This window comes from Thunnus maccoyii, chromosome 4 (genome assembly GCF_910596095.1).
Source record: "Thunnus maccoyii chromosome 4, fThuMac1.1, whole genome shotgun sequence".
Classification (NCBI taxonomy): domain Eukaryota; kingdom Metazoa; phylum Chordata; class Actinopteri; order Scombriformes; family Scombridae; genus Thunnus; species Thunnus maccoyii.
This window is the reverse complement of record NC_056536.1, coordinates 11833251-11850785: the sequence shown is the minus strand read 5'-3', so window position 1 is coordinate 11850785 and position 17535 is coordinate 11833251. Positions and strand designations below refer to the sequence as shown.

The following is a 17535-nucleotide window of genomic DNA, read 5'->3' as shown; positions in this document are numbered from 1 at the left end:
ATCCAGTTGGGTTTCATATATATATATATATATATGAAACATATATATATATTTATATATGATGTGATTTTAAACTTTTATTATTATTACATTACATTATTACGTAATTACGTTATAACAGAAGCAGTTTTGATCTTCCGCTCGTTATTCAGATTACATTTTGTCCGCCATGACTCAAATGACACAAACAGGTGATAAAGATGTATATATAATATTATTTGTTAGTTTATTTCAGGTAATCTCAGTGCAGAGTGACGATCAGGCCCATCCAAAGCCATCACAGCTGATATGTTTTAATCTGGGAGCTGCTCTGGCTTCACAGTTCAGGGTTTCAGGTTCAACGTTACTTGTGTCAGTACTTGACTTGAAAAAAAAAATCACATATCAATGAAAAAAGTCTTTGTCCTCTGGCATATCCTTCTGTTTCAGGCACACGCTCATATGACACACAGGGAAACATACTGTAAGTCCTCCCTCCTTTACACCCACGACAGTGATGTCCCCACTTTTTAAATTTTACTGATTCGATTACTTAAAATACCTTGGAAATAAAGGATGAATGGAGGATTATTGTCAGACTTGTTTCCATAGTGATGCTTAATGTTTATCAAGGCCTTTTAAAACTGTGATGTGAGACCATTTCATTGTTACATACTCATTCAGAATATGCAATGTTCCACTTGACTAACAGTTCCCAGTAGTTAGTAAGTAGTTCCCATGAATTCCATGTTATGTTTGATGGGTTTCATCAGCTGAGCAGCAAAGAAATTAACCCTCTGAAACCCAAGCATTGATTTTATTGATGTAGAATTTTTTCTCCTTTTTAAACAGTTTTTAGACTCTGATCAAGAAAGTTTTCAAAAAAGAGTTTTATTCATTTTGTGGTTTTTGGAGGATTTTGTGAAAACGTTGAAAAATTGCAACAGCGGGTCTTAGTGCTTACAAATATTACCACTCTAATTTTAACAAAGTACATAGATTTTTAGGCATTGATGATTCAATAATATTGATATGTATCTTAAAAATGAACTTTATTGACATTAAACTGTTTGATACAGCACAATAAAAAGCAAATGAATTTGACTAGGTAATATTGTAATTGTAATTGTAATCATGTCCGCACGATAAAAAACTGTAAGAAAATGACTTGTTTTTTGACTTTGCAAAATTGGAATTTTATTACATCAGTCCTCTACCATTTCTTCATATTTACACATTGAATTTGCTTGAACGTCATAATGATTTTTGATGTCTAACTTGGTGGATGCTCTCCTCGTTTGGGTCTCCTTATGTGTGAAACTGAAGGAAGCAGTTTTTTTGATGCATTAAGCACAAACGAACATCACACTTGATGAATGCAGTTGATTTATATCCATCCTTGCAGTGCCTGCAGCAGCCGCTTTTTTCAACTTTCATTGGCAAGTGCCCCACATTATCCCTACGAACATCAGGAGGGGGAGCATTGTGGCTTGGCTTTCTGCTCTTGCCTCATCCATGGATGGTCTGCCTCTCTTCAGGGTATTTGGATGAGAGGGGTTGCCAGCTGTTCCTGGAAGTGCCTCCTGTTCATAACTTCCTTTTTAGGGATCTGCAGGTTTCAACAGTCATGGTTGAATTGCTCCAAGGACGGTGGTGTGCCAAAAAATGTACAAATACCAGTATGTGGACCTCACGCATGTGGAACTTGTACTTGGCTATAAAGGAATCAAGCAAATCAACCCCACCCGTGAATCTGTTGTACATCTTCACAATTGGATGGATTTCTCACTTCATTGTAGGACTTGGTGGATTTGTCCCACCAGTCAACCCTGTCAACTGGGTGTGGACCATCAAAAGTAGAGAGAAGAGTAATTGACTAGTTGTCATCCCACCTCACAGCACAGACGTTGTGACTTTGCTCCACTCAGAAGTCAAAGCTTCCTCTACCTTGGACACGTCAATGTCGCAGAGTATACCTGACATTCCTGTTCTTGCACAAGTCTTAAGGGTTTCCTGTGCGTGTATTGTCTGATCCCACTGAACTTTCCTTCAAAAGGAATCATCATTTCATCCACTTTTCATCTAGTTATGCTCCTCTGGCACTATCTGTAGGCTTTTCTCTCTCAGAGTGCATCCAACCATGACCTAATCTTTCAAAGATTTTCCTTCTTCTGTTCATCCAAGGCAGTGAGATTGTTGACAAAGTGGATGATGAAAGCAATTATGGGAAACAGTTACGACAGATTACGTCAGCTACATAGTGTGTTTTGGCTTTCCAGTAAACCCTGATAAGATTTGTACTATACCCATTCACAAATACATGCCTGTCATTTGTTCTAGTTCTTTAACAAATATGTCAACAACTGTCCCATGTTTCTGGAGACTAAGCTCATTGCTCTTGAAGCATCTCTGAGGACACAAATCTCTTCATGTATTGCAATGGGGTTTGTAGTGTTGGAGGTGGCCGCAACATCAGCACCTATGAAGATTGTTTCAAGGATTATGAACTCTTTCTTTAACCAGCGAAGCTTTCTGCCTGCGCTGTATTGTACCAGGCATATCCTCACTGTCGCTACTCATGCTCTCTGCCTGGTTCTGACTGAGGGTTTCACTCTCATTTTCATTGTCAGCTGAAAAGTCCCAATCCTGGCCATCCTGTGCTGTGCTTTCTTTATCGCTATCACTGTTCTCTGACTCAATCTCAAAATCACTTGTATCTCCATAACAACAGCATCCAATACATCCTTAACTGAGCACACTCTTCCTCACTTAGTCAATGGCATTCTGAAATGTAAATAGGTTTTTTAAAAATAAATTTAGATATCTAATGCAACGCACACATGCACGCACACACCTAAATACCTATACAATACTTATATATGTATGTATGTATGTATGTATGTGTGTGAGTGTATATATATATATAGTCTGTTCCCCCTAACCCTATACTGTATATATAGGGTTAACCCTTAACCTTAACCCTATAACCCATATATACATATATAGTATATACACTGTATATTGCCATAGGCACATTTGATGAATATACTCAGGACTCAGTGATGGGGCCTTTTTGTGAATAAGTGGCACCCATTGAAGCCCAGTGTTGCATTTTTGCGACATTGAAACAAATCCCTCCAAATCATGTGTATTATACTTTTTTCTTTAATTATTAAAGTTTTCTATCACTAAACATCTTTAGAATAAGGGGAAAAAATGCTACAGTTCAAATACTTACTTGGAAAAATGTTGAAATTGAGAGCTTGGGTGGTCAGTGGGAGACAACCATGTTGTTTGAACTTGGAATGCTTACAGTATTAATATTTTCTTGCTTGTTGCTATGATACAGTTCAGAGTCTGGGTTGTTGGGATACGTACTGTTTGTCTACAATCAGTCAATAATAGGTACTCTTCAAACAGCAATTTCACAACTGTGGGGCCTCAGGGTTGAATTTCAGTACTTGAGTGCTTTTTATGGATGAATCAGTGCAGTAAGATGAGAAGAGAAGTAAATAAGTTTGAGCTTTGAGATCCTGAACACCAAGGTCTGACAGCTGTTTATTACCGTCTACATGCTGTAAATTCAAAACACAGCAACAGAAAGGGAGACAATATATAGTTTTCTAATATATAAATTCAGTATATTGCTGGGTGTACATACAGTAGTACTTGGGGTAACATGATTGATGTTAGCTGTTGCCTTTAATTTGTAGGGTTTTGTTTTTGTTCCAACGCCAGTTTGAGTACACAAGACGTCTAAAACAGCTGCTGCCTGTAAAGAGAACAAGAAAACCTGCTCGTAGGAAAAACGCTGAGTAGAGGCAACATTTCACTGCACGTGCTCTACCGCTGCTGACTGTAATAATGTCTTCAGGTCAACTTTTATTAAAAACAACATTGGGTTGTGGCAGGGCATTTTTTTTATCCCTCAATCTGTGCGCTGTTGTCTGTGCAACATGTTTGATCTGTGCAATCAAAGGGCTCCTTCAAATATGAAACCAAAACAAGGGGTAATTTCATGAACACATTCATATTCAAATATTATTTCTGACACTGAGTTTTTGTTGTTGACAAGTTAAAGACTAAAAGGTATGAGCATGACTGACGCAAAATACTGGGAAACCCCAACAGATCTACAGATTAGTTTCACCCACACCACTGCAGGATATGAGCTGGTACTTACATACGCTTCACATGTACTGTAAATTCACTCATTTTCTCTTCTCTCCAGAAGATTCATAAATATACGCACACATAGGTTTTAGTGGCCAATACAACTAATAAAATATGACTTATGCATTTTCTAACTGCATGTGAATTGTGTTTAAGACTTTTATTGAATTCTGTTATTATTACCTCTGTAACTACCCAGGTGTGTCCGTTAACGTGTCAGGGAAACTGTGTGATGAAGGCTGTCTTTGCACAAAATGGTAAAATAAGATACTTAAAGTGGTAATAATGTGAAACCTGCTCACATACTGTAAATTATTTTCTGTAGTTAATCTCCTTGGCCATCTCACGTGTCCTAAAATCTTGAGTTATTATTGGTTTGTAGCGATCAGACAGTAAAGTGATCAGTGTTTGATTGACCGGTGATCTGATCAGAAACGCTGCATCACTAAAATCTTAGCAACGAACTCAAGAATCTTTTAAAATCTCATCATTTTAAGTAAATGTTTTAGTGATTTTTTTTGTTTAGAACACTACAAAAGCCATATTACACACACATGCTACACACCAGTAGTCTAAAGACCTCCAAAGAACGCAGCGTCTCACACAGTCATGATGGACTCTCTGCTAGTTGTTGGGATCAAGAGTCTGCCACGTTTTCCTCAGTTCCTATAGAAGCTTCTGTCTGATGTAAAGCTGTTACACATTCACACAATATTAACAGGGAGTGCAGTTAAAGGAGAAACACATGCTAATTATTTCTGCTGCTAAATAAATAAAGTCCAGATCAAAAACACACTTTTTAAATAAAAAAAATAAATGAGTCAATCAGTGTCATCATTGATTAGTTTTACACACATCACAGTCTACTTTATGTGCTGATAAAACCAAACCTTGTGGCTCACATCATGTCAGAAAAAAACAACAACAACAATCTGCCGTTTATTCACAGGACAACTATCCAAATACTTTAGAATCTAGAGTTTTATCAAAACTAATGTAGTTACAAAAAAAGTAAAAAAAAAAATAAAAAAACCCCCCAAAAAACATGAAGCTTTGTTGTACGTGCAACTGACAGCTTTATTTTTTGTACTGTTCCACTGCTTTACAGATGTTGATGAAATGAAAACAATGTATAAAATCTGTACAGTATTTGTAAAAAGTAAGTGATGAACTTGAAAATTTCTGCTTTCTACCCATTTGTTGTATGGAGAATAAAAAAATATATAGCTGTATCTACTTTGTAGCACAAGTACTAGTACCTTTTAGATTTTGTACCAATGGAAAACAAAAACCCTGTTTTGTACATTGAAATTCTCTTAAATATTTGCCTGAAATTACAATGAAACTGCTGAGGAATTTTGTAAGGATCACTGAATAAAGTCATGAGGACAAAGTCAGGATGGTTTCTAGTGTTTGTTTACAATCATCATCAGAAAAAAAAATGAACATGCAAACATAAAAGCTGTAAGAATTTTCACAGTAATTTTCCCTTTATGATCCACACTTTATTCCTTCATTAGGACACAGTGATTTAAACATTCAGTAATACTATACAACACTGCATATAATGTAAACAATTACTGTCACAGTAACAAAGCTGAGCTAAGATACTTCAGTGTAGTGCAAAGCTTGATATTAGTATCATTATTATAAGTCACTATAGGACTTGTTTGTCTCTATTAGAGCTTTTTTCATTAAGTCTGATGACAGCGTGTCTCCCAGTTTCAAGCTATTTATATTAGTTATGAACTGATACAAAATGTGTATTTCATTTAAATCAGTACTTCATGTATTCATGTATGAAGCTGATTCTAAAATCTACACTAATGTGTATCAATCCAGGCTGGACCAAACTGAAACACACTTCAGTCACATACTGTATATGCAGTAATTCACATCGACATTGGGATGTTAAGATCTTACAAGCATCATACTACGCTGATCAGTTATACATAATCATCTTCAAATGCTTCTTTGTAAACATCCATAATACATACGAAAAATGTTTATATATACACAGAAGTTTTTACTTTTTTTTAGAATAGTGAATTTGTTAGTGGATATTTGATCTTCTGAGCTATAATTGTGTCTTACTGCTACTTAAATTAAACAGCTACTAGACTGGTCTGAACCAAAAGGCAACTAAAAGCTGTGAGCTGTAATACTTGGGAACTCAGCAGCAAAGATAAAGACACAACATGAATCAGACAAAGCAACTTATAAGCATAAAAAAACCCACACAGAGGATCAGTTCTGCTAAATTCTTCTACATATGCAATGATGCAGAGCGTTTAAAAAGATTATTCCTTTAACTGTTTGTAGCCTTTGAAGGTATGTCCTCTGTTTAAATAAAGGAAAAACACTTATAAGGTAGTGTAACATATTTAAGTCGGAATATGATTGCATTATGAAACCATATTTTAGGAGGCAATGCAAAAAGGCAACAAAATTTTTTTGAGGCGATTTTCAAACTTTGTTGAGTTTGAATCAGAATTTCGCCCTTCCTCTAATTTCTTGTTATTCTTCTGTTCTGACACATGGTCTGCTTGTGCTTGTTCTGCTGTCTTTTTGTTAACAATGTGTGATTGTTTACCACCATTGCTAAAACAAGATTGATTCCTGTTATGATGCACGTAAGAAAAATCACGAGAAAGATGGAGGCCATGCAAGCACCGCTGAGAAAAAGAAATGGGATGAAAGGAGTTGAAAGTTTTTATCTCTCTGGTTCTCTTGCCAACAAAGAGTAATATCATCACGACATGAGCACATGAATTGTCCTCCTGTGGGACTGAGGATTGCACATAAATCCTACTACATTTCAACCGACTCTAGTCCTTTTCCTTGGTCTGCACCCAGGCTTTGAAACATTGGGCCTCATGCAAGGACATTTTATATTTTTATCCTAAAACTCTGACTTTCTTCTGTGAGGTTTGCTCATAAGAGTGCTTCAAGTCAGAGCTCTCTTAACTGCCTGAACTTGTTGTAAATCGCTCATTTCAGCCTGAGGAATGCCACCTGTTCATGAGTATGTGCTTGTTTGTGAGATTTGATCACTGGCATAATCCACGGCCTTAAATCTGCCATATAAGGTGTCCTGTTCCGCTCCATTTGTGGGCGAGTTTCATTTACCAAGAGTTCTCAAAGAGAAAAAATACCCCACAGCTTCAAATCCTACTTTCAGAGATCAGTAGACAAAACAACAACAAATTTAGGAGCGTCAGTAGAAGGAGAGCCAAAACATTTAGAAAACATGAATCCAGAACGATGTGTCATCCGAGCAGCTCTGCACTGTGACAGAAATAAAGAGAGGATGCTTTGACGTGAAGATAGATGCTAAAAAACATCTTTCTAAAGCAAAGCGCTTCGTGTTGGGAGGTGGTCAAGGGATGTGACAGTCACAGAGATGTGAGGAGAATATTATAGTCTACAGGTGATGTTACACTGTCGGTTGCAACATAAGATGATACTGGAGAGCTGCAGAGACACAGAGGCAGCTGTCAGAGTGAGAGAAGTTTCCTGCAACTATTGAAATGTAGAAGTTGCTGCACCAAAATATGCCAAGTAAAATCTAAAAAAAACTTTCAGTAAAATGGCAGCCATGATGATGATAATGTGGTAAACAGAATATGAATTTTGCATTAAGTTTGTTTTACTTATATATTTAATTTTTGTTCATTTCGGTATCATATTTAAACTCCAAATTCATTCACATTAGGACATTATAATTGTAAGTCAAACAAGTGTTTCTCCCATGTGAAGAAAGGCAGAGATGATCTATTCATGACACATACGACGCTTGTAAATTTTGTACCTAAGATAAAATTCTAAGTACAAGACAATTGATGAATGCCACAAATGTTCTTAAATCACTTGTACATGCATCTTAAGAACGAATCTGTTCATACCTGTACTTCTTGCATGAGGCCCAATGTCCACTACTAAATTTCAGGTAAACCACTCCAGAATTCACATTTAATCACCAAAGAGAAAACGCCCTCAAGGGCCAAGTCAATTCCAAGGCCTGAGACCAGTTTGAGTTTGAGCCCTATTATATTTTCAGTATCTGTTCCATATTAGCTAATTGCCTGGGCGGGCTGCTGGCTGCAGGAAGCAGACATGTGTTTCTTGTACATCAACAACCTGATGAACGTCATATCTCAACAGTGGGAGGTGTGTGTGCAATTTACAGGAATACTGGTGATAATTTCTGCCACACTGACTGGAGATTTGGCTCCAACAAACTGTGTCTTAAGACTCTATTTGAATCAAGACCAAAGAAGAGGCTACTAGTAGACTTACATCAAACTTGTTGATTCTACTTTTAAATTTAGATTGACAATTTTGCTGTGTAGCAAACCTTCTATGAAAACAGTATTTTGTCAGACTCATGAATCTGCAGGTTTTCAGGAAGGAGAGAACAATCTGATCTGAGGACTAAACAAAAAATGCTCCTGAGACTGCTGATGAATACCTGTGAGTTATATAAAAACTGGGTTTCTTGTGACCATGAATTTATAAAATAAACTGAAAAACAATGACTAACTTTTTAACAGAGTAAAGATGTTTGGACTGGAAACACTGTGGTTTTTATCTCAGGATTAAAGTATGTGGTTGAAATGTTATCAAAGCAATGTTAGTTTTACAGGAATGAAGGAGGCTGAATGCAATATTTAGGTCAGACTGTTGTAGGCATTACATAAAAGTTCACATACAGGGCATAATTTAGATATTTATAAGGCTTAAATTCACCATGGTCATGTGCAGCTGTATAGTTTTTTTTAACTTCAGAGCGCAAACAAACACAAAAATGCCACAGTTGGTAAATTGTTCATATTAAAAAGGTAATACTAGGCCAAATTTTCAGATGAACAATTTTCCATTTCATCCACAGTGACTTTGCAGGCGCCTAGCGTCTTCCCTACAAACCATCATGAAGTGCCAGCACACAGCTGACAGCAGACATGTTTACGTTTAGAACCATGAGGCAGGAGTAAGTTTGTAGTGTCAAGCAAAGTAGATTTGTTGGCAAATTTGTTGATCTTAAGCATTGGCTCCCTTGGTCCCACAGTTTAAAGTACAATCTGACTTTGTAAACCTGAGCAAACAACTGGTTTTAGTCATTAAATGCTCAATAACAACACAGGGGAGGAAACCATTATCAGGGTGTCTGCATGTTTCATCACATTAGATTTAAGATTACTGACGACATGTAATTTAGAGTGTCAAATAAAACCAAAATCATAATTGAAAAATATAAGGAAGTGACAGAACCACTGCTGCCTGATTAAAACAGTCGCACCACGACATATAAACTGCTAAAATTAACTGTATTCAAGGCAAATTTAGATCACATAGACCTTCATTATCATTGTTAACTTACTGACTGCTAACCACATCTAACCCTGATATGTTACCATGTTTACAATAAGACAGCAGACTCACATTAAGTTACAATAACAGATCAATGATCAGCTTCCAATCACACACAATAACATGTTTACTGTTGCCTAATAACTGATTGTGGATCACCAGTATCTGTTTAGTTACCATGGAGACGTGGATGCAAATAGTTGCAAACAAGAGGGATACGGTCTCCTTTCATCTCCCTTAAAACACGTACCCTTTACTTGTTTGCTGAACGGTTCAGGCTGTTCTGCCTCTCCTCCATCACCTCGTTCTCTCTCTCATCTCTGCGTGTCGAGTGTCGGCGGTTGGTACACTGGAACTCCTGGGTCTACAAGAGGAGGGCGACATCTGATGATGTCAGCAGCTTTCTCAGCCATCATGATGGTCGGAGCGTTCAGGTTGCCGCTAACAACGCTGGGCATGATGGAGGCGTCGACCACACGGAGCCTCTCGAGACCCAGAACGCGTGTGTTCGAGTCGACGACCGCCATCGGGTCAGAAGGTGCGCCCATCTTGCAGGTGCAGGAGGGGTGGTAGGCGCTGTCGGCCTTTTGGCGGACAAAGGCATCAATGTCAGCGTCGGATTGGACCTGAGGACCAGGCTGGACTTCGGGACCACGGAACAAGTCGAAGGCCTTCTGGGCAAAAATCTCTCTGGAGAGTTTAACACTCTCTCTGAACTCCCAGACATCAATGTCTGAGATGGAGAGGATAGAGAAGACAAAAATTAGAAACTGGCTTTTTAAATTCTGCTGAAATAGTGGTATGCCAGTCAGCCCAACTCCATGCTCATCCTGAACATGAATATCCACATTGCTGAGATGCACTTGACGCTAATGTTAATATTTATTCAGAGATCCAATAATGAGAACAGTGTTTACAAAACTTTCAAATTACTACCATCCTTTCAAATGACGCAGCTGTTTCTTGGGTGGATCAAGTACTGTATGAGAAGATTAGTGATGGTTTATAAAGTGGATTCTCTTGGGAAATAGGGGGAAATTCTCAAAACATTTGATGGATTTGGTTCTTGAGAGCTCAGTGACTGGATCTTACCAGTGGACAGATAGTTTGGCTGGAGAATTGGGTGGTCCAGAGGGTTGGTGCTCTTCAACTTCATCCAGCCGATACTAGTGCTTCTCATTGGTCCCACATGAACCTACAACATGATTACATTACATTACATTCATTTGCACACTTTTTGATACTTTTGACATTTGCGCACTTAAGATATTTTAACCCTAGTTCTGTAAGCACAGGCGGAGAACAAACCTGTTTGTACGAGTGCTTCTTGCATGAGGCCCAATGTATACTACCAAATTTTAGGCAAATCACTCCCGATTTCACACTGAACTGCCAGAGAGAAAGCGCTCTCGTGGTCAAGTCAATTCCAAGATCTGGGACCAGTTGAGCTTGAGTCCTCATCAGAGCAAATCAAACCCAATTCTGGACCCGTAAAAAAACAAACAAACAAAAAAAACATCTATCAGTAGTTCAACCTCAAATATAGGAAACAAGTGCTGCTGGATACAGCTGTGGCTTTTTTTTCACTATCTGTTCCATATTTAGGGGCGAACACCCTCTTGTATTTCCTGTGTTTCTTTCTTTCTTTCTTATTACGCCACTTAAACCCTAAATTTGACCCCCTAAACATGCTCAAAAACACTCCAAATTTGGCACGCACATCAGGTCTGGATAAAATGTAACAATTAACCCCCAAAGTGCCAAAATGGGCTTGAGAGCGCCACTTATGTAACTAATATGGCCGCCACGGCCCGTAGGAATGTCGTAGAGAGATCAAACCAAAACTCAATTATTTGTCTCATCAAGACCTACAAATCATACGCTGACACCCCTTACCTAAATCCAACAGGACGTTCGCAATAAGCCCATCAAAGTACCACTATGTGCCAATTTTGGACCCCGAATAAACGCTATCTCCTCCTAGGGCGTTAATGGTATCGGCTTCAAACTTTACTACATGACTTATGACACTGTGCTGAACAAAAGTTGTTAAAAACTTTGTAATAGCTCGAACGGTTTAGATTTCATAAGCCCTGAAAGTTGCTGTTCCACATCACACCTTACAATGTAAACCAATGGGGAGGCAATCTATGGGCATGGACTTTGTGTCAAACTGAGGCTTCTGATGTTTGAATTATAAGTCTGACCACTTTCAAACCTGTATCAATGGATTCGCAACAAAATTTCCAACAAAAAAATGTCATTTTTAATGTAAGATTTGGCCAAAGTCATGGGATTTATGAGGAGATTTCACAAGGAGAGTGACATTCTCCTCTCCAACTGAGAGAGTAGGGGGGGGGGGGGGGGGTTATTTTTGTAGGATCCATATACATACAGTACATTATATACAAACTTTGTATGAAGTTTGGTGTTATTATCTTTTTTTTTTTTACAATAATTTTGATAACACAGGTGTAAGCAAGACAGACATGTCTCACCCTGCAGAAAATTCTCATCCTCACACCGTTGAGATTTAATGTTTCACCATGACAGAGGAAGTTGCTATAACTTTATTGTAAATGCTCAAGTCTGCACCAAACTTTACATGTTTGATAAGAGTCCCGGCCTGAACACGTCTACATGACAGTATTACATCAGTGATGCAAACTGGATGAATAGCGCCTCCTACGAAATTTCAGCGAAGCAGCCCCAGCAGCAGGCAAAATAGTGGACAAAGGAAGTGATGTTTATCTCCTTCTTGCACTGTCTGAAAACAACCCGGGTCTGAAGACATCTACATGCCCGTGACAGAGGCCCTTCGACTGCAGTGCGGCCTGACCTGCACGGAGGCGTGAGGGCCCGTTCAACGCTGCTTGCAGCTTTAATAGCTTTATGTGTTTCTTATTGCCTGTGAAGGCGGCAGGCACCAGACACGCTTTTCTCGTACATCAACAACCTGATGAACATAATGGGCCCTATCTTACGCCCGGTGCAAAGCTGCACTAAGTGCAGCGCAAGTGTAATTGCTATTTTAAGACTGACGCAGTTGTCATTTTCCCGTCCAGCGCCCACGTTGTTAAAATAGCAAAGAAACTTGCGCCCATCAGTGTGCCCATGGGCGTGTTGGTCTTAAAATGAGGTGTGGTCAGGCATTATCATTATAGTAATGTGCGCCTACACAGGCGGGTGCACAACATATACTCTGCCTGTTACACACACAGGACCCGCAGCAGCACACAAACATGCAAAATGGAACAAATAAAAGGATCGTAATGTGAAAGATTATTATTGTGTATATTAACATATTTAAAAAAATACATGTCATAATGCTTAGTCATAATATTTATCAGAATTAACTAATCGCAGTAATGACGGACTGAATTGTTTAATTATTTGACCAAATTGCAACAATACATGAAGGTATTTAAACAGACGGACAACAACGGATCAGACACAGATCGACTTTCCTGCAGCATCAATACATGATGACATGAGGAACACAAGAGGAAATAAATGAGGTGCAGCAGCAGGATCAGCACCTTGGAGAGCTGATCAAGACCTGATAACTATGTTGATGATTCTTTGCATGATTAAAATTAATGATTTAATTTTTGAACAATATTTAACAAATATTCTTTAACATTTTTGAGATTACAGTGATCAGGTTTCCATACTTTCGGCAATTAAAACCCTGCTGGTTTGAACTGTTACTCCATGACAGAACAAAATGATTTTAAAGAAACCAAAGCTGTAACTAAAAAAATAAACCTTTTCAAAAACCAAACGAAGATAAATTTTCAACAAATTAATGAACAGGATCTTAAACCGGTGGTCTGGGGCTGGCTACAGGAAGGTCTAGGAGCAGCAGAGGCCAGTGTGTTATGGATCGTGCGCTTTCACTTTGCGCACGAGCAGATCAGTTTCCTCTGCAGAGAAGATGCGCCATCATAATAGCAATCCGCCAAGGTGCGAGCCCATCTGGCTCTTAAAGGGAATGGGAGATGACACTGTGATTGGTTTATTGCATGTTACGCTGCAAACACATCCATGATTAATGAGGAGACTATGGACAACCCCTTTGAACCATGCGCCTGTAGCATCGACCATTTTTTACACCCTAAATGCAATTGCACCATGCGCTTCAGATCATGCGCTTTAGATCGTTAAAATAGGGCCCAATGTCTCAACAGTGGGGAGTGGCGGTGGTGTGTGGGGGGCAGGGACTTACAGGAATACTGGTGATATTTGTTGTCAGACTGGAGACTTTGCTCCAACAAACTGTGTCTTAAGACTCTATTTGAAACAAGACAAGAGAAGAGGCCAAATTATTCTTCTTATTATTTTTACTACAAGTGGACTTACATCAAACTTGTTGATTCATAGAATCTTGGAGATTATATCAACTCAAGTGCTCTTGAGACCGATGTCTCAAGAGCACTGACTGACTGATCATTAATTTACAAAATAAACCAAAAGATGATTCACAAGCTGCTTGGATGTTGTGACAGAGATCACGTATTCATTGTTAAACTGGAGATTCATTTAAAACATTTCATGCACTGTGGAATTCGACTGGAAGTCCTGCAGTGGATTATCTCAGGATGAAAGTGTGTGGTTTGTAGGCTTGGGAGACGCACTCACAGAGCCAACTAGTTAGGCACTTCTTGGATAGGGCTTTTACCATCCACTCCCTCCCATAGCACATGAACAGCTGTTCAGTGTGCCGAAAGGGGGCCGCTTGTTCAACATAACATTCCAATGCCAAAGCCCTCATGACAGGAGGAAATTGCTCCTGCACACACTTTAATAGTGGCATGAGCCCCTTTCCCAGTTACTGTAGAAAGGAGATACCCTCTCCCACTGCACATGACGGGGTCCTTTCCCTGCACCAGCATTTTGCTCTATCGTTTACATCGTTGTGACACAAATCCCACTCTTTACGGTGATATTTTTCGTCATTTGGAGTCTGTCCATCTTTTGCGCAGATTACATTGATAAATTACTCTTCTTGGCTTTTTACTTGCAAAGCTTTTATTACACTTACAGTAACATAACAAGTTTAGTTGTTGTCAACTCTCCACCGCTGTCTGTCTCCTCTGCTACGCTGCACACACGCAGAGGGCTCAGTCCCACTTGCGCTGAGAAAGAGCAGAGAGGCAGCAAGACGGCGACCATAAATGACAGCAAAATTCAGTAGAGACTGTCTTTATTTGTGTTATTTACCAAATGTATGTGCACACTTTTAATTTCAGCTCAGTGTGAGAGTCTCTGCTGCGTTTTGCTGTCATTTATGGTCGTGCTAGTCTTCTCTGCTCTCTATAGCCCTTAACCCATATTCAGACCAAACCAGGTGGTGCAGCATACATCTGCAGTATTGAGCGGAGGTGTGTGGGTGTGTTTGTGCTTTAGAATGTAACTGCTGTGAAACAATCAGAAAATACCGTTTTCTAATCTGATTCATCGGCTTTCTCACTACCAGCGCTCCCTCTCTTCATTCACTCTCTAGCTCACTCGACCACAGCTGCTCTCTCTCTCTTTTTCTCTTGTCTTTTTTAAAGTTGGGAAGCCGACAGAAAAGTCTAACTTAACTTTTAATGTTATCAAACGAAGAGAAATGTCCTCTCCTCGTTCTAGTAAAGTCTTTGTACTCCCTCATGGTAGAGTTTACTGCTCTGATCAGTCTGATCTCCGTCACACCTCTGAATCCGGAATACCTGCATATAACACCTGCATCATAAAAGCACACACGGAGACGGCTTTATGCCGGCGGGGAGGGGGGGCTGGGGGCGGGCGGAGGGGACGGACCAACTATTTATTCTTTGAATTAAAATGTGTTATATCGGGATAGGTATCGTTATCGGGATATGAAATGACCTATATCAGGATATGAGGTTTTGGTCATATTGCCCAGCCCTAGTTGATGGTGATGAACCAGTTGCCTGGCTGAACCAGATCCAGCAATCTCCTGATGGTTAGCATGCAGAAAGTTTGTCAGGCGATACACTAGTTCAGAATGCAGAGATCCAAAATGGATCTGAAACCTCCTGTCTTCTCGGGAACCAAGAAGTACGCAGAGTAAAACCCCTTCTGTCTGTCATGAGCGGGAATGATCGAGACAGCCTAATTCAGAAACAGGTCCTGGATTTCCTCGGACAGAGAATCTATCTCCTCTTGGGAGGGCCAGCTGGGGGGCAGCAGCCAGGAAGATATGATACTCTGATTCGGCCCTCTCCACTACCAAACCTTCCATAAACGTAAGACTGGCCCATGTGGTGGTCTGTGAACGCATCACTATTGGTTGCCTCAACACAGCGTTAGATGTTGTGTTGGTGCATCTGTCACATTCCGTATTTCCCAATTTCAGTGTTCAGTATCTTTATTAGTTCGTGGTGAATACACTTCTCTGGAAAACCCCTCTTCTAGTAAGCTGCTGTTGTGTCATTACATGTCTGGTATCAATAATCATTTTCTTTTGATCATGTGTGAGACTCTATAAAGACTCCTTTGTCTCTTGTGTATTATGTGGGGGTCTTGTCTAGAAAATTATGACTAATAGTGAGATTGTTTGAGTGTGCACAGGGGAGTGAGTACTTTGAGGGAAACTACTGTATTAATATGTATGAATGCTTGCGTGAACTTGAGTGAGAAAGAAAGAAGATCTGTTTATTCTGAAACAGATCCTGCCATGTTTGGATATAATGCATATAAGTAGTAGTAGAAGAGTGGTCACAACAACTCCTAGAGGTTGGTGTGAAACAGATTAAGACGTATTTGCCCCACTATTCAGGGCTCAATCCTCTACAGAAGCTTGTAGGTATGTATCAAGTGTGAGTGTGCCACGCTCTGAGCATTAAAGAAAGTGTGACAATACTATATTGAGAGTTGTCTCTTTCCTCATTGAAGTCAAGTGCAAGAGGTAGATTGCAATGACAGTACATACATCAGTTTAAACAGGAAATCTTGAGTGACACACTGTTGAACAAACATCCAGAGCAACCTCCCACACACACAAACCCAAATTTCCCTGTATGACAAAATGGCAACATAAGCATTTATCACACCATCATGTAAAGTCGAAACCATAACAATCTGCATATTAATGGAATTTTCTTATTAAACCACTATAATTTTTTCCACCCACAGAAAAAGCAGACATGTTTCCTGAACACAAGCCACACATACCTGATACGCCTCTATCTTGGAGGCAACTCGTCCGTGGTCGATGACTTGCGAGGGCAGGAAGTGAAACTGGATGTCAGGGTGTGACACGTGTGGCCTACTGCGGATGAACCCTCCGCTCTCCAAGTGGGCTGTTGCTCCGTAGCCTAAGGGACAATCATCATGGTAAGAGACACAGCGGGGCACTGACATCAGACATGCGGTGTCGGTGTGTCTAACCCCTATCTTCCGTTATGTGCCAATAACAGATGACAGATACGTCATACTCTGGGTTTTTATGAAAGTTTGTACTGGAGGACTGTGTACTGTTTCAATCTCTGTCTTGTCTTTTATCAGAGTGCCTTTCCTGATGTTACTTGAGTTTTTATTTTCTTTGAACTGTCTTTTATTTCTGTTTTAATTTCTTTTAAAATTTCTATTGTTTTAACTTACACTAAATTGTTTAATGGTTTTATGATTTGTCTGTTTTAGTTTGCTGCCTTTTGGAAGCACTTTGTAATGTGGATTTTGAAAAGTGCTCTATAAATGAAGTTTATTATCATTATCTTTTTATTTTGTGTTTCTCCTGTTTATAATAGACAGGTAACCTGTCTTTCTTTTTTAAAATAGTTTTTTAATAGAAAAATCAGTTGGTAGAGTTTCTTTAGTTATATTAACAGTGCCTGTCCTGTCACTTAATAATTAATTATTTTTTGGGTAAGGAAAACAGCTGAGTTACATTTAACATGTATGACTTCTACGAAATTAATAATCTGATTTGACTGTGGAGAACCATGCTGTGAATATTTGCATGTTAAGGGGGATATTTTTTTGTTCAAACTCCATTAACTCCAT

At 39.2% G+C, this 17535-nt stretch overlaps 1 protein-coding gene across 3 annotated transcripts in view; it reads right to left on the bottom strand.

Annotated features, from left to right (window-relative positions):
- Positions 1-8750: 8750 nt before the first annotated feature.
- Positions 8751-17535, bottom strand: part of chdh (choline dehydrogenase) — a 17752-nt gene continuing 8967 nt past the window's right edge. For all 3 annotated transcript variants that reach the window (XM_042408777.1, XM_042408779.1, XM_042408778.1), the window contains exons 8-10: positions 16705-16847; positions 10615-10717; positions 8751-10255 (exon numbers count right to left, since the gene is read on the bottom strand). In XM_042408777.1, coding sequence (XP_042264711.1) covers positions 9837-10255; positions 10615-10717; positions 16705-16847 — 665 coding nt within the window. In that variant the 3' untranslated portion in view covers positions 8751-9836. The remainder of the gene's footprint in view (positions 10256-10614; positions 10718-16704; positions 16848-17535) is intronic.